Source organism: Lutjanus erythropterus, chromosome 21, assembly GCF_056507025.1.
Source record: "Lutjanus erythropterus isolate fLutEry1 chromosome 21, fLutEry1.hap2, whole genome shotgun sequence".
NCBI classification, from domain to species: domain Eukaryota; kingdom Metazoa; phylum Chordata; class Actinopteri; order Lutjaniformes; family Lutjanidae; genus Lutjanus; species Lutjanus erythropterus.
The window spans coordinates 15,817,298-15,835,609 of NC_139337.1; the positions used below are offsets into that span (position 1 = coordinate 15,817,298).

The following is an 18,312-nucleotide window of genomic DNA, read 5'->3' on the forward strand; positions in this document are numbered from 1 at the left end:
GCTTTGTCTCGTCACTAATAAACACCAAGGAGCGGTTAACTGGAGAGCTAACAGATCCAATGCCATCTGCCAGTAATGCTATCACTTTTGAGGGCTGGGAGGGGCATGATAGAATTGGACTGAGGGGGTCGATGGCAGCGTGTGCACACACACAGGATCATAAGATCGATAGAAAAGCCCAATGAGAGCATGAAGTCAATATCTTGTGCCTTTTATCCCTTCAGGTGGGCCGTAATAAGGCCAGAGAGAAGACGGAGAGCTGCTACCCTGGCAAGGATGGCCACCAAAACCAAATCTTTACAATATTATACTGAGCGTCAAGTGCAGATGAAGTATCATGAAACCAAGTAATAACACACTATCACACCAAAGAGTGCAGCGAGCTGCATCAGGAATAATAGTGCGATGACTGGAGCAGGCACAAGTGTAGAATCAGGGAAATGGAAATGAGAAAGTTTTGTTTTGTCTGTGACTAATTTGACAGCATGAATTGATTTTCATTAATATTTAATATGAATTAGGTTTGTCTACTTGTTTATTTTGCAAGCTATTCAATGAAAGAAAATCTTACAGGTAAACAGCAACAGTACCATATTTACAGTATGTAAACATTGCCCAGGATAAACCGCCCAATCAGGGGGTGCCAGCAGCAAATTAAGGTCAATGAGCTCTTCTAATTATAAACAAGAATAGTGTAATTTCAAATGTTAAAAGATAAACTATTTACACCACTTCTGTAGAAACCGAAGGCAAACCATGCAGGACTTTCCCCAAAAACAATGTCTATAGACAAAAATAATCCCTCTCAATCATCACCCATGATCCACCAGGAGTGTGTGGCAACGCCTGCATCCACAAAGACCCTGCCCTCTGGCAGAAAGAAAGAATGGTGAAAGATTAAAAAAAGATAAAAAATAAAAATACAATAAGGCATAAGATTACAATTACCACAAAAAATGAGCAATAAGTACTGTAGTTCTCCCATTTAAGATTACAACTCGAGCTGAAACAATCAATACAGTAATTGGTAAGGGCAACTTTAAAATCAATTTAATCATTTCAGTCATTGTTTAAAGGTGAAAATGACTAAAAAACAACTAGATTTTGCTTTTCAATTGTGAATATTTGTTGGATTTTTCATCTTGTATGAAAGTAAAGCAAAGAATTTTGGGTTTTGGACTGTCAGTCACCAAAAGCGCAATTTGAAGAAGACATCTTGGTCTTTTGGAAACTGTGAGGGTCCTTTTTCACTATTTGCTGACACTGTATAGAACAAATGATAAATCGATTTATTGAGACAAGAGTGGACAGATTAATCAAAAGTACCGGTTAGCTGCAGCTGCTTCACTACTTTCCAAGTCCGATGGTGACTTCTTCAAATTGCTGAATTCAATTAATCTGAAACTACTTTGACGATTGATTAATTGGTTTGAGTAATTATTAAAGAAAATTCTCTGATTCCAGCTTCTTAATTATGAATATTTTGTGGATTCTTTTGGACAAAACAAGAATTTGAGGACATCACCTTGGGCTGTGGGAATCATGGATCCATTTTTTTTGGCAAATTTTCTGACATTTTAAGGACAGAATAACTCATCCATGAATCAAGAAAATAATCAACAGATTAATTGACAATGAAAATAATAAATAATTTAGTCCAACACGCTATATGACAGCCAAAGATAATCAATTTATGATCATACAAAAGATGCTCACATTTAAGAAGCTGGAACTAGTGAATGTTTAATATTTTGGCTTGATTCACGACTGACAAAGGGACTGTCAAAACTGTTAGTGATTAATTTTTGTCCATCAGCTAATCGATCAGTCAACTGTTTCAGTAAATCCTGAACACTGATAACAAGACTAATGTAACAGTCATCATAGCTCTCTGTAAGTGTTTTACTGCTAGCAAACAAATTAAAAACTTAGTGTGTTGTCTGTTATTTATCTAGATCACAAACTGTATATAAACACACACATACACACACACAAGCTGTCCATATGGCCGGTTGTCATGTCCCTGCCATCTCCACAGCCCTATCTCCTGTCTCGTCCTTCCTGCCCGCTGCATTAGTGGCTGCTGGATAAATACCAACCCACTGACTGCCCAAGGGAACAAAGGTTAGATACACAGAGATCTACAGCGAGCCACACACACACTAAAAGAACACACACTCACACACACTCACAACTGATGGTAGTTAAACACTTAAAAAGCGCACTAACTCACAGTCATGGCGACTAAAAAACATCCATGTGACAAACAGTAATCACGCACACACGCAGATAGAAGATGGTGTGGTTGACTTAAACGTCAGCAGCAACTATTACCAGATAATCCTCATGTTAGCACGGACAGGGACAGAGGGAGAAAAGGGGAGAGGAGAGGCAGAGAGAGACAAACTAGTCTATTTATCTGGGGGAATAGAAGGAGGGTGATGATGCATGATCAAGCGAAAGCAATCATGTCATCATTTCTGAAAGGTAGGAGAAAATAATTCCCCCCCTTCTCCTCTTTCCCCCCCTTTTTCCTCACTCCTTTTCCCTTTTCCACCTCAATCACTGTGTGGCGAACAGATAAAAGAATGATTTGAGAGTCACAGAGAAGGAAAGAAAGAGGGAGAGACCTTGCAGCAAGTCGGGAGCACAGTGGGGAGTGTAGTTCAAATAAATAGCCTCCCTTAAAGAGCAAGTGTGAAGCAGAAGGAGAAGAAGACTGGGAAGGCCGCGATGTGGAAGAGAAAGGAGTGAAATAACTAGGGCTGGGACGATATACTTATCTCCCGATTTGGCACTATCACGATACTTCAGTGGTAATGTGATATGTATTGTGATTCCCAGTACTGCAATTCAATATTACAATTTATTGTGATTTTTATTTGCTTTTCAAACAAACAATTTGAGCCTGATAAATCCTGGCATTGTCATCTTGGAATATGCCGGTTCCATCTGGGAAGAAAAAATCCATTCATGGAAAAACCTGGTCATTCATTATATTCAGGTAGTGAGCTGACCTCATTTTTTGGGCACACAATGTTGCTGAACTTCGACCTGAGCAACTGAAGCAACCCCAGATCGTAACACTGCCCCCACAGGCTTGTACAGTAGGCACTAGGCATGATGGGTACATCACTTCATCCACCTCTCTTCTTACCCTGATGCACCCTTCACTCTGGAACAGGGTAAATCTGGACTCAGACCACATGACCTTTTCCCCATTGCTCCAGAGTCCAATCTTTACGCTCCCTAGCAAACTGAAAGCCTTTTTTCAGATTAGCCTCACTGATAAGTGGTTTTCTTAAGGCTGCACAGCTGTTTAGTCCCAATCTCTTGAGTTCTCTTCACATTGTGTGTGTGGAAACGCTCTTACTTTCACTATTAAACACAGCTGTGAGTTCTACTGTTGATTTTTTTAGAATTTTATTTCAAACATTTCATTCAATGTTTTTTTTTCTCATCACATTTCTTCCTCAAAGATGATGGTTCATTACTATCCTTCCAGGTTTTAATAATATGACGGACAGTTCTTAACTCAATTTTAGTAGTTTCAGCAATCTCCTATGTTGTTTTTTTTGCTTGATGCAGAACAGAGTAACATCTTTTCCACGACCACAGGATATGTCATGTTCTGACATGGTTGTTTAAGAAATGAGAAGCTACTCAAGTGTATCAGTCAGAGTTAAATAACTTGTTGTCAGATGAAACATAATGATCACTGAATAATTATCCAATGGAAGGATCTTACCTATTTGCTTAGTTAAATCGTCCTGTTGTTAACACACTATAAACATGTTATATTAAATAGGCTGAAATCCCATTTAAAACACAATCTATGTTTGAAGCGAGTTGTTTCTCCCTGCCCCCTCCTCATCAGACTCAGGGAAGCTTTGCAGCATGCAGGAGCTCTGCAGGAGCACAAAACAAGTTTAAGTGACTACCTGCCTCACTGCCTGCCAGACCCCATTAACATATTTTTATATTTAATCGTTTTAAACATCTACAGCTTCTACAAGACTATTAATTACTTTTTATAATTCATAAACAGACAGTAACTTGTTTGGTGAAAATTCTGCACTAATCACAATCACAATCAAATTAGATTGAAACAGGCATAGAAAAAAACGTTATTCTGTGCTGGAATAAAAACCGTGGCTGCAGCATTGATGTCAGAGAAGCGAGTACTTCAACTAAGCATGTTTCCTTGATCGCTGATGACATATCATGGTCATTTTGTGATAAAGTACAGTAAATATATTACAGGTTTCTCCTTTAAGAGAATCTATTTTTTCTCCCACCCCTAGAAATAACATTAAAGAAAGAGATGATGACTGGAATTAAAGATGAAAAATGGATAGAAAGCATACTGTGGACACACATTCCCAAAACTTTGCCTAATTGATTGCATTAGACATCTCTCTCCTCCTCACACACATTCACATGGACTCCAACGCACACACTCACGCGCACAGTGAGTGTATCAGGGGTTATCTTTGCTCTAACTAGGTGTTGTCACACACTCGCGCACACTCTGGCGGTGCTGGGCACGAGTAGATCGGGGCTCTGCACGCTCTAACTAGGTGTAAATACAATAACAAGCCTGTAATTAAGTGAGCATGATGAAGTTAATGGAGATCGGCCATTCCGTCGGCCGCCTCCATGAATATTCTATTAGGCTGGTGGCGACGGGCAGCTGGAATAGCAGTTAATTTAATCACCACTCGGAGCACGGGGAAACTTCTTTGTGTGAGTGTAATTGCACAGAATGAATAATTGATTTGACAATCGCACCCGCGGATTTTGCCACCCCGCTTTGTATCGCCGGAGAAAGGGAGGGGAGCGTGGAAGATGAAGAAAAAGAGAGAAGAGAGGGGGAAGAAAATGGAGAGGGAAGAGATGTACAGGGAAAGAGGAGAAGAGAAAGAAGATAGAGCAGGAGAGGAAGAGGAGTGGGAGGGCAAAGGAGCAGCAAACGCAGAGTGCTGAGAGGTGGCAGGGAAGCTGTCGGTAAATGGATCATTAGAAAAGCGCAGCTCAAGGACAATTTATATTTTATCAATGCGGCAAAATTACATTATTGCTCACACACGCAATCATACTGCCCACACTCAAGATTGAGACCTGGAGGGGAGGGGTGATGGAGGGAAGAGAAAGGCAACAGATAGACAGAGGGAAGGAGGGAGGGGGGGAGATAAAAAGGGAGAGGAGCAGGGGAGATGGAGAGAAGAAAAGTGACATGAAATGATTTGAAAGTCATTGATACGGGATGTTCCCAGCTAAGGAACGGACAGCATGTTTTTTTCATAGTGTGTGTGTGCCTGTGTGTGTGTGTGTGTGTGTGTGTATGTGTGTGTGTGTATAATCTATTAGAGATCTCCTGCAGCGGATGAAATTACCTCCATGTTTTACTCAGTCGCAGCAATCAGGCACAAAAATGCAATGTACATGTAGATAAGACAGGCGCTGGCTTGAAAATGTGCGCACACACACACAAACATGCAGACTCACAGGCTGTAGCACTGCAGTGTGCACACACATTCAAGCTGATCAAATTACATTCAGCCTTGACTCTGAGCTCTTTTGTGTAAAGCTATTTTACTTAAATGTGCTTTATTGTGTGTGTTCGGTACTCATGTAAACATACACATTCAGACTGTTCTGAATGGCCTGACGAACAATAAATACCCAGATATCATCTGAACAACATGGCTGAACAGCTACTGTACTCCTGCAATATTCTGTATTTTTATTGACACTGAATTTCAGAAAAACAGCAAAAACCAGTGATGTGTCCATCGTCTCTCAATACTTGGAGACTTTTTTCAGGTTTGCTTTGTCCTTTGGTATGAAACTGCACTCAGATGCAGACCAAAACAACCTCTAGGGCTTGTTCACACCGACCTTGTTTAGAACCAAACCCTGAAGCCTTTGGTGTGGTTTGTTTGGGTTGTTGTTAACATCGAACTCAAAGTCTGCTGCGGACCACACAAAAGAGTGGTCTTAAACTGCTTTCAAGTGGAATCTGGAGCAGTTCATTTCTAGTGTGGACACCATTCAAATCAATTACAGGAAGTGTACCAATGTATGTGTCATATCATTGGTTGAAAAAAATGTTCTCTTTCTATTTTGGTGACTGGTGATTTAGCACTCATTCCTCTTTAAGATACACTTATTTAAAATATAATTTCTATATTTTTACTTTGAAAAGTCAAAGTTATTACAGTAAACAGCTGGTAAGGGAAAACTGCATTTGTTGGGGACTATTTTCAGTCACGCATTAATACACATTTGGTGAATTAGTAAGCATTTACAGCAGCAGGATGTTGTATGTGGAATTAAATCACAATAAGCTACACTGTAGAGACAGACAGATATATCTGGTGGTTGATATTGGCCTAGCACAGCTAAATCAGTCTTTTTTTTCCATTTATAAGTTTTATAGGCAGCATTTTATGCATATTTGATCATTTTTCTCAATTCACATTGCTCCATTTGTGTTTTTTATATTTATAGTTGTCTATAATTATAAAAATTCAAAGTTCACTGTTTTAGTGGCCCCAGTGTCATTTTGGATTATGTGTGTAAATAAAAAACATCAGCTAATGCAGTGATATCTGGATTCCTTTATTCCCTTACAACGGTATCTGCCCAAAAATCCAGTATCGCTTCGGCTATACTACAGTGCTCATGTTCATGCTGATGAAGGAACATGACACCCAGTGCAACAATGTGGCTCACTGGTGTTTTTTAAAGTGTTTTAGGCAACATTCAAGCTCTACAGAAATGAGGAATAAGACATATTGGACTTTGGCTCACAGACTACATGTACACTTGTTAGTATGATCTACGCATTGCTGGTTTCAGTTCTTTTTAATGGGATTTAACACCAATAATAAAACTATAGTTTAGTTAGACAATGGGATCTCTTTATACCTGCATCAAAAGTCCTACGCCAAGACAACTGATGACCAAAACTAGCTGTTCATGATCTTAAATAGCAGACAGTCATCATAATGTCTAACCAGCTCTTCTCTTTGCAGATGAATCCATTTACATTCACCACACAGCACCATCAGTCACCAACAACACAACAATATGACGGAGAGGTGGTTTACATACACAAACAGTGCTAATAAATCTCTATAGGTATGCATGCACACACTCCCACTGGGACAACACTCACAACAGAGTAGAGTAGGGTGTATAGGATTGTATGTCTCCGCCCTGTAATCTGAGCAGCGTGGCCCTGGGGTGTGTAATGCAGTAATATGGGGTATTACTGCCCCAGGACAGAGGGATAACACCTTAAACCTATATTTTATAGCAGCATGAGTGTGTATACATGTATCCCTCTCTGTTTGAGGACAGCTTCAATTTGCAGCAATGATACCTCATCCTGTTGTTAACTTTCTCCATTATGGCATGGATACGTAATATTTAACTGTAACTTAAAGTGTGCTGCAAGACTTAGCAATCAGGTAAAGCAACCAACAACCAATTAATTTATTCTGTTAATGATTTGCTTGATGTTATTGAAAACACACTTAAATGCAACTTGCATCAGTCTGATATTGCTGCACGCTTTCACTGTGACACCAAGTCAGCGGGCACTTGTTGTGAATGTTAACTCTGCAGAGTGCTGGGCGGTGCTGAACACTGGTTGCAGAACAGTCCTGGGTGTTTGTGCCGGGATGCAGCCACAGATTCTGTCGATGATGATGTCGAGAAAGTGGTGTTTGGTCTGGTGTTTAGGAAACCAAACCATCAACCAGGAAGGGTGCCGATTTGATGGACTGACAGCTCAGAAAACAGAGGAGAATAAGTTGCTTCTGGACTGACGGAGGCAGTAACAACAAGTAAACATGATGGTATTTGGACACAGTGTGGTGGTTAAAAACCCACAGCTGGTGGGTGATCCAGTCCATTCAGAATCCTCTTTTCCTGTGTCCCCCCAAATCTGAGACTTTTTACACTTTGAACTAGTTATGCTTTCTACTGTAGTTTAAAGACAAAGATGTTTAACTTAAACATGGATAAAGATGTGCGCTACTAATAAATCTGATATAAAATGTTTGGAGAAAGTGTATACTGTTGAGGGCCGTCCACAGCAAGAATGATAACTCTAACAATAATTATAAACATAATTTTAAAAATCGTTATAACTCAAGTGATGTTGTTTAGTATAACAATACCATTGGGATCATTTTCAGAGCCATTTGATGAACTGTAGAAACACTGACAGCCAATCACAATCCACCCGAATTTACAGAGTACAGCCTTACAGTGCTTATATAACATAATGTTAAGCTGCAAATCACACATTAAAAAGTCACCATTTAACCTGAGACATATTGTCAAATGGCCTTTGCACTGATGGGGTCCCGGAGGTTTATTTGGTCCTTAGTGATTTCCTCAAAATCAATTGCCAGAACGCCGTCAAATTGGTGCTGCCTCACAGGAAAGTAAGAATATTTGTCTTCAAAAGACAACAACTCTCTTTGGATACTCCTAACCAACTGATTCCATGTCTGCCCCCAACATGCCCCTTTGCATTTCGTGCCTCTACAATGGATAAATAAGTTATATAGTTAAATACTTTTCCTGTTTGTCATCATGATCGTAAGTCTTCACAGGGTCTTTTATTGTGAAAATGAACCAGATTCTCTGCTTTTTCTGTGTCTGGCTTCCTGCCCACTCAATCAACTGTGTGCCAGTTGATGCAGCATCTATCAAAAATAGACGTTTTAGGAGCTGAGCAGAAAGCCACTTCTGGGACGTGTCGACGCGCTGCTGGTGGAATCACAAGCATTGTGCAGAAGGACCGCGATCAGTTCTGGCTAATGTGGCACAGAGCCATACCTGGTGGAAACTAACCGTAATTCTTCAAGTCTTTGTAAATTTTCGTCAGCCCACATCGTTCTGGTTTCCTTTTTGTTTCTTTGCAAAACGTATAGCAGTAACAGGTTACTAATATCTATTTTCCTAAGCTGTAAACACATACATTCTTAGTACGGAGCTCTGGTACCCCAACAGGTCACAAGGGGTCATAGGCTGATTAACAGGTTAGTGAAGGAATGAACACGTCACAAAATTATCTCTATCACACCCGTTTCTAATCTTTGCTTTCTGTATGAAATAATATGGCCTCCTAAGGTTGGGTAGACTTAAACATCATAGATTTTAGCTCTTTTTTCAGTTTTACATAAGAAAATTACTAAACCAGCCAAGGGAAGCCAAAATCAGTCACTGGTTGCACTGCTTGCAGTTCATAGACATGTGCAACCTGGAACAGTATGTCACAAATAGACATGAATTCAATTTTTAAAAGTTTCAGACCCAAAATGTTTGGTTAACACTTAGCATTCACAATGTGACTGATTTTGAAATAAATGACTAAGTAGACAACTAGAGCATGTGATATCTGATTCCTGGTGAAAGCCACATTGTAAAGCACTTTGAGTTGCATGTTATGTATGAAAGGTGCTATATAAATAAAGTTGTTATTATTATTATTTACCTGGTGTGAGTTGACTAGAAAAATGCTTGCAGCCACCAAACTGCACATCAACCATTCAACTGCATAGCAAACACTGCACGCTGTGCCTTCTATATATATATAGTAAGCACACATTTTCAACACTGTACCATTAGTATATACAGTAGACCATACTGTATTGTATTGTGAGGCACAAAATGAGGCTGAAAGTCAGGAAGAGAAAACCCGGCGCAGATCAAAAACACTGCAAAGCAACGGGAACATAAAGAAAGGAGGAGAGTCAAGAATTGATTGGCGATGATTTCTTGCATCTGGGCAAAGACTGAAATAAAAGAAAGCAAAAATGGAGGCTATAATCATGTTAGTACTCCTTCCCTCTCCCCCCTCCTCCTCTACACCAGCCCAATCCCCCTATTTCAGCTCCCTCCATCTTCTGAGTGGTCATCTGTTGATTACACGTTATATTTACCTCTGCTGTCTCACTCTTTTTTCTGCCTCGCTCAGGTCCGCCTGGCACACACACTTGCAGGCATACATACATAAATAACATACATACATAAATATTTAATCAAATAAATAAATCACTCGGCCCAGCGGCCCTTTCTAATCAAGTGACATCAATCAGGGAGAACTATGGGTAAAGAGGCCTTGTGGCTGACGCCTACTGAGCGCGCCCAGAGCGCTGGAGTAGCGTCTATTTGAGTCCAAGGGGGGAAATATACGCTCCATGTCCCATTATAGGAGAAGGGCTATCCTTTCGTCAGCGCGCCCATTACTCCCCCTATCATTTCCCCAAATCTAAAACCTGTTTTCAATCAACACAGCCAAACGAGTGCCTGTCCAAGAGAGGCAGAGAGAGAGAGCAAAGCAGAGAAAGCAGCAGAGATGGACAGTGCGGGGTAGGGGTAGAGGGAGAGCGATCGAGGGCTCTTTCCTTCTTTCTTCCAGTGATTGGAGCGTTTTGCATTCTGTATGTGTGTGTGATTGAATCCGTCTCCTAAATTAGGGCTGTCGACTCGAGGAGCTGAATGTCCTTAACCCCCCTCCCCGTATCCAATGCCCATCCTCCGCTACTTGTGTGTGTGCGCGTGTGTGTGTCACATCATTTGGGAATATTGTAAGTGTAGCCTGGGTAAAAGGTTTACGTTGAGCCATTGATTGCTAATGCTATGTTGTATGTGTATTTGTGAAGAAGCATTGTTAGGACATCAAAATTCAAAACTTCAATAGCAGTTTCTAGTAACTTGATTTCTGTTCCGAAAGGCAGTGCTGCAGGAATAATAAAAACAGCACAAAAAAAGGAATACATTTTAATTTAAAAAAGCAAGCCTGTTTTCCTGCATAAAAACTTATTGTAACAAATAGAAACAGACTTTTGAAAGACAGGTGCAAGGCCTAACAGTGTGTGTGTGTGTGTGTGTGTGTGTGTGTATGCCAAGTCTCACCTCTCTCTTCAGCCTGTAGTATTTTGGTAGTTGCATATTCCCAGTCAAAGATGAACCTGTAGAAGCAGAGCTGGTTGTACAGGGCCTTCTCCGAGTACTGTAGAGAAAACACACACAGACCAGCACAGATTAAAACACAGGTACTTTGACAAAAGCAAGAGCGAACACGCAATCTGATAAATATTATGGCAAAAGAGAGCTTCGGTTAGGTCATGCTTAAACATAGGGATGAACTGATTTACCAGCCAGAAACCAGAACGGGTCAGTGTCGGATATCCAATTCTGTGCTGGTCAAATTTACATGCATGCATACCATGGTTCATATCATGTGCACAGTAACACAGACACCAGCATGAAGTCGGCGTTAAGAAGAGTGATAGACTCTAAGAACAAGTTAAAGAGAATGTCTATATAGAAACGGAGCAACTGAACAGTGTTACAAAACAACTCACAACATCACTTTGGGAGAAAATGAAAGTGTTACTCAACAGTCAGTGTTTTACTATGAACGTGAATTTAGTTTTCTAGTAAAGAAAAGATGTAAAAATGTTGATGTATTCTGTCAATTATAGTTGGGAATCAGACAATATTGAAATCAGCAGGTTAGACTTGTAAATGAAATAAAGAAATAAATCAGAAATTGGAACAGGCCAACAAAATTGCAATCGATGCATCTCTACATAAACCTTTACCTAATTTTTAAAAATTAAAAAAAGAAAATTTTTAAATCTGCATACCCCTCTACTTAAGACTCCTTGGAACCATTTTACATAAAAGTAACAAGATGATTATTGTGGCTCTAAAAACTTTGCTGTGACTCACTGGTCTCAATATTGATCCAGCATTTTAGATCAGTGCATCCCTGAAAGAAGTGTCAACAATCTGGTTGCAGAATAGCTGTAAACAAAGGAAAAGGCCAACTTTTTTGTTGTATTTACTGACAGAAGAGTGCTTACCACTGTGCCACCAGTCAGATTTAAATAAATAAGCATCAGTCACAGGGCCAATCAGGGCATATTTTATTGTCTAAAATAAAGCCAATTATAATCCAATTCTTACTTCGCTGAACTCTATTATGTTTTGTCCACCTCATGATGCTGGTGTTGCAGCGTGAGTATCCATAATAACAGGTGAGCTCTACACTGCAAGCATTTTACTGCATATAAGAGTAAAAATTACAGTGTTTGAATGTTAAAAATTATTAGATTGCAATGGTAATTGTTCTCACACCAGTAAAGTCATTATTCCCCTCTCTCTCATGAGAAAAACTCAGTATAGCAAACAATCAGCATGCTTCATTTTTTTTAGCTGGCGCAGACCGGTGCTTTCACTGGTTAAAATGACAAATGTCACTGATGGCATGTCAGCTGTCACTAGTTTACAGTAATCCTGTGAGTAACCTGATGGCAGGTCAAAAGTAAACAGCCTGTCTTCGGGTTTTGGATGCTCACTGCAAACCCCAGTTTGAACTGAATTCTTCCAGTTAAACTTTCATTCGTATCATCATCAACAACTTAAGTTAATCTTAAATCAGGGTCAACAGTTTTTGGATGAAGTAGCTTATGAAATACAAGGCGTGCTGAATATAGAAGGTCGCAGCTGTTATTTCAATGTGTCAGAAACATATTTAACCAACATACAGTTAAATGTAAGTATCAAATCAGACTCATTATCTGAGAAACCCAAGAATAAATGAGTTGGATTAGGATCAGGGCCAAAAAAAACCAGCTCGGAACATAGTACTGGTATTACCACTATTACAACTGATTCAAATAAACTAAAAATGAGATACTAATTGTTTGTTTGTACCGTTTTTCACTTGTGCACAACTGCAAATGTGTAACACAAGGACAAAAGCTGATTCAAACTCAAATTCCATTGATCTGGTATGATTCCAAGTCTAGCAATGGGATGTAATGAAAACTGTGGGTCAGTTAATCAAATGGTTGATCAACAATGATCAAAGTAAGTTTTTTTTTGTCTTATTTGATACTAAATTGACTGCAAAGTTAGCTATAGCTTGATGGTTAAGGAAGGAGAGAGAACCAAGGAAAATGTGGCAAATGACGACCTTATGGTAAAAAAGAACAGCACCTCTGCCATATTTTGGGATTATTTTGTATTCAAGAGGGATGACATGTTACAAACACAGGTACTGCATAAACATGCTGAAGAATTGGGGCAACTTAAAAGAGGACACAAGCTAATACGCACACTTCAAAGTATGTTTATCACAAGCCATATCGCACTTCGCAAGATTGAACAATGTGAAACTGTGAATGTGGTATAACTCTCTTGGCTCTTTTCAAACTCTGTTTGACACATACACCATGTCACCACCTGTTGGATACAGTGAACTCACCAATAATGCTACGATTCCAATTCATTGCTTGTTTGTATAAGTCAGTTATTAATCCTCATTATGTCAGTCTGCTAAGAGTGAAGAGTCGTGACAGGGCACATCCAAAACAGATGAATAAACTCGATTTACTGGTGTGAGAAACAGGTAGACTTAAAGTGACTCTCCAAATGTGCACCCCGCTCATTCGACTAAACCTCCCTGAAAACATCTCCCTTCCTCTGTGTGACACAGTAAAGCAAGAAAACAAATTTGCTTGCTTTGTTAATCTCCACTGCAATTAACTGGAGCCACACGACAGCCTGCCAGAGGGAGAGACAGAGAGAGGGGGGGGAAGAGACGGAGAGGATGAGTGAGACAAGAGAGGTGGGAGGGAAAGAGAGAAGGGAAAGAGAAAGGGTGCAGATACAGAAAGAGGTGAGAGATGGAGAGAATCAGAGACAGTGAGGAAGAGAGAGAGAAAGAAAAGAGGGGATCAGGCCTGAAATACCCTCCCTCATAATAGTTTGTTGTGATAAGCCATTGTGAGAGAGGCATGCGAACAGCCGAGGCTGTCAATTTGATTAGCCATTATACTGCATGTTTAATTGCAGTTATTGGCTCGTCATTTCCCTGCTACGCTGGAGAGGGCACGCTAAGCCCCGACCCCACACTGCCATCAGGTGTGCGCCGAGTGCTTTATTATTACCACCAGGAAGAATCCCCTGACAATTCCTGTGTGTCAGTGTCTGTGTGTGTGTGTCTGTGTGTGTGTGTGTGAAGTGAGTTTGTGTGTGCCCATTATACCTGCCAATCGGCAATGTGCGTAATTGTAATTTCAGTTTTTACTGCTGTGGCATAATCAAGTGGCAAGAGTATCTAATGCAACTAAATGCAAACTATGTGATGTGTGTGAGTGTGTGTGTGTGTGAACTAGAACCCGACTGATACTAGATTTTTGAGGCCGATACCAATACAGATATTAGGGAGCATAAAAATTTTGATACTGATATATCGGCAAATATACAGGGTTCAATGATTTTTTTCAATTGCCCAGTTCCGCAAGTGGTCAGAGGTCTACTTGCCCAAAGTCAATTTTCACTGACCCCTGTACAAATTGCCAAATTTATTAGTGCTTATCAAATAACAAGACTCAAGTTAACAGCCATGTTTAATATAGGGCTGCAACATCTATAAAATGTCAGAAACTAGTCAAAAATGTCCAGTCTTGTCTTTAAATGTCTTGCTTTGCCAGTTCAAGGTATTCTGAAAAAGCAGGAAATCTCCTTATTTTATAGGCTGAAAACAGCATTTTCTGACACATTTTGCATAAAAAAATGACTAATGATTAATTGATTATCAAAATAGTTCATTCTTTTTTACCACTTCCCTGGTCGGGCATGTCATTTGGTAGCCTGACATGTCATTTCACTTGTCCTGGGCAGGTAATCTTTATTGTTGAACACATTTTTTTCCCCATGATACAAAGATACATAATGGAGGCTAGATAGTTTACATTTTAACAATAAACTTTATTGTCCAAAATAACATCAGGTCAATGTCACTTTAGTGTCATATTGATGCATTGTCTATAACTTGAAAAACTGTCTACTACCGTGCAATAACTGTCTAACACTAAGGGTGGGAATCTCTTGGCACCTTGAAATTTGATTCTGATTCAGGGGGCTATGATGCAATTATAAAATGATTACTGATTGATCATATCAAGAATTGGGTTTTAAATGTCTGATTGACTTTTCTGCATCAATTCATAATCTTTGAAGAAACAATCTTGCGATTATTTTCCCCAGTCCTATCTAACACCACGCAAAACCTGTTTAAAAAACTGCAATTACAATGTGCAGTAACATCTCATGGCGAACAGCAGTTGAAACAATGCACAACAGTAGCTTCACACCATGCACCATAGCTTCACTTTGTATTATGCACTTTTTTTAAACACTTTACTACTTTTTATTACTCTGCATCGAATTTTATTATTCTCAATATTTATCTGATGACTGTGTTTGTGCATGTGTGAAATGTAAAACAAGTTTTTTTTTGGCAGTTGCACGACAAATTTCACTGCATGGTTCTATTTTATATCTAACAACATATACAGATATCCGTATGTTGCCAGTGTAACTGTGATAGGCCAATATCAGCCAATAATATCTGTCAACCAATGTATCAGTTGGGCTCTAGTGTGAGTGTGTGTGTGTGTGTGTGTGTGTGTGTGTGTGTGTATGTGTTTAATGGCTTTCTATGGCTGCCCACATGGCACACACAGCTGTTGACCGTTGATGCACTGCCTAGTCAACAACCAAACCATGCACATCCCATAATGGAGCCTCGGATACGGTTGCCAAGGTTGAACAAGCTCGGTCGGCACAAACACCGCGCACCACTTCGTCCTCTTGAAAATAAAACACACACCACACACACATTCAAACAATATAATGCTGATTGTGGGCGGGCCAGTCGCTGCATACTGATTGACTGACAGGTGTCAGAAAGGCGTGGCTAAAATGTTACAGGGTTGTTATTGAATTTAGGGCCCCTCAACCCCACCTCACTCTCTCTCTCACACACATACACATACTGCAACACACACACACACACACACACACACGCCTACCTCGTCATTCAGCTCGGCGCTTTGTTCCTGCACTGACACCATTTCAATTTGCTCCACAAATCTGCAGCATTTTCAGCCTGACTGCCTAAGGAGCAAACCAGCTGTGAAATTGCCTCTCTCCCGGGAGCGTAGGACCCCCCAGCCCCCACCTCGTACCCCTTGCTCCTTTGCCTCCCTCTTCCACCGACTGACTCCCCCCCCCATTCGACACACACATCCCACTGCATGTACACACGCACAAACACAGTTAAGCCGAAAGGAAGAGGGAAATGTGTGAAGAATGGAGACAGGATGTATGGGATAAAGGAGAAACATAAAGAAATAAGAAAAAGGCTAAATCATACAAATTGATCCAAATCACAGTCTAAAATGGCTCGCACAACAAAACGAGCACTCAAAGACTTCTTCGGAGTCTTAAAAACACCTGTCTCTATCTTTTAGGGGACACACACATGCACACACACAAAGACACATCCGACCTCCAAAGAACTTTTGCGCACTATACTGTCGCTCAAGTCCACCAGTGAAGCAGTTAATGAAAAGGTAGTCAGTCAGGCAACATGTCTGCGTGTGTGTGTGTGAGGGAAAACAAAAACACACAGAGTTTATAGTGGATGGAAAAACCATTCAAAGCCTTGACATGGATATGGCTTAGGAGAAAATATCGCAGCAACAGTGACACAAAACAAGGCCTCGAACGGTGCACACTTTTCCTCCGTACTCGACAAACATGCGTTGTAAATACTGGAGCTACAATATGCAAGCCGCAGCTGCAGAAAGAGAGGGAGTGAGAAAAGGGAGGGAGAGACGGAGAGAAACAAACATACATTTTCCCTCAGCTGTGAGGCCACGAGGCTTTAAAACTCTTGAGCTTTTTAGATGCGATGAGCGTTATTGCCGGTTGTGGTAGTCACGCCGATCAGCTTCACAAGACACCATAATGAGTCAATATATGTAAATCTTTACTAGGCAAACACGGCGGGAAACAAAGGCATTTAACTGGTGCTCTCGCCCGCAAGCCTCCAACGATTCAGCACCGGTAATTTCTCCCCATTGAAAGGCATAATTGCCTGCTATTTGAAGATATTCATGCTCAATTTTTGAAATTAATTTCAATTGGAGGGAAATGTAGAAATGTCAGCTCCAGTGAAAGGGATTTGATTTCAATTATCCTCGCTCAAAGGACTGTGATTTCCAAATACACTTAAGCAAAATTATGACAAGAATTTTTGTTCGGCAAAATTCAGTGTTTAAAGAGCGATTAGGCGATAATGGGGCAGCTTTGAGCCGGCAGTGAATGCAGCCGTCTCCCTCTGAAAGGCACTCAATTATCTCTGATTGCTCCCGCTATAATGTATCAAATAGAGATACCTGCTATTGCCGTAATTTGTGTGAAAATTAACATGCTGCAATTTCCACTAGAGGGAAAAAGGGAGCTCTAATGGGCGCCTGAGCGTACATCAATAAAACGAGGGGAGAGAAAAAGAGAGAGACAGAAAAGGGAGGGTGAGAGGAGGAGGAGAGAAAGCCAGCAGAGGAGAGAATGAGTGTGAGAGCTAAGGAGGGAGAGAAAATGAAAAGAAAGAAAAGGAGCAGAGGGAAGAAAGCATTGAATAAAAGGGGAGGAAGAAAAGGAAAGTCAGGACAGAGATTTTGAGACACTGTGAGAAAAAATAGCCCATTTGAGTTAAGCGCTGCAGAGGGAGGGAGAAGGGAGAAAGAGGGAGAGATGAAGAGAGGAAGAGAAAGAAATTTAATTTACTGAAAATATTACAAATTGCACCTGTGCATAACTCCCCCAAATTACCAACCAATCAAGGCAGAGTGCCTATTACTCTCCCATTACATGGAGATCAGATCACGCTCTGAATCTGTGTCCAGAGAGGGAGGGAGGGAGAAAAAAGGAAGAGGCAGTGTGATGGAGGGAGGAGGAGGAGAAGAGAGGAGAGGCAGCACCCACAGCGATGGTAAATGTACCATGATGCAAGAGAGAAAACGGGAGTCACAAACAAGACGCTCTTTTACAAAAAGCTCTGGCACAAACAAGTGTTTTTTAGCGCCGTGCACACAAAGAAGAAACCCTGATTGTCTTTCTGGCTGCTGCCGATATTAGCTTGATAATCTATGATGATAACTGGCAGATAAAAAGCATAAAGGGAACACAGCCAGAGCGGTACAGCAGGCAGGAGTCTGGCTAGATGCACAGAAAACTGATGGAGCATCAAACAACCCAAAAACTTTAATAAAAAAAGAAAAACAGTAAGAGCTGGTGGATGCCTCGTCTTCTTCCCTGGTTGTTAGAGCAAAGCTGATCTACCACCAGCTCAAACAGCCATGAATGGCCTCTTGAGTACTTTGCATAATTGGCAGCAATCTAATATGTAAGCTGCAGGGC

At 40.5% G+C, this 18,312-nt stretch overlaps 1 protein-coding gene across 2 annotated transcripts in view; it reads right to left on the minus strand.

The window, feature by feature from the left end:
- pola1 (polymerase (DNA directed), alpha 1) overlaps positions 1 to 18,312 on the minus strand; it is a 71,184-nt gene that overhangs the window by 1,781 nt on the left and 51,091 nt on the right. The window contains exons 36-37 of one of the 2 annotated variants that reach the window (XM_084747091.1): positions 10,942 to 11,038; positions 1,998 to 2,106 (exon numbers count right to left, since the gene is read on the minus strand). In XM_084747091.1, coding sequence (XP_084603217.1) covers positions 1,998 to 2,106; positions 10,942 to 11,038 — 206 coding nt within the window. The remainder of the gene's footprint in view (positions 1 to 1,997; positions 2,107 to 10,941; positions 11,039 to 18,312) is intronic. The other variant, XM_084747090.1, reaches the window with a different exon arrangement.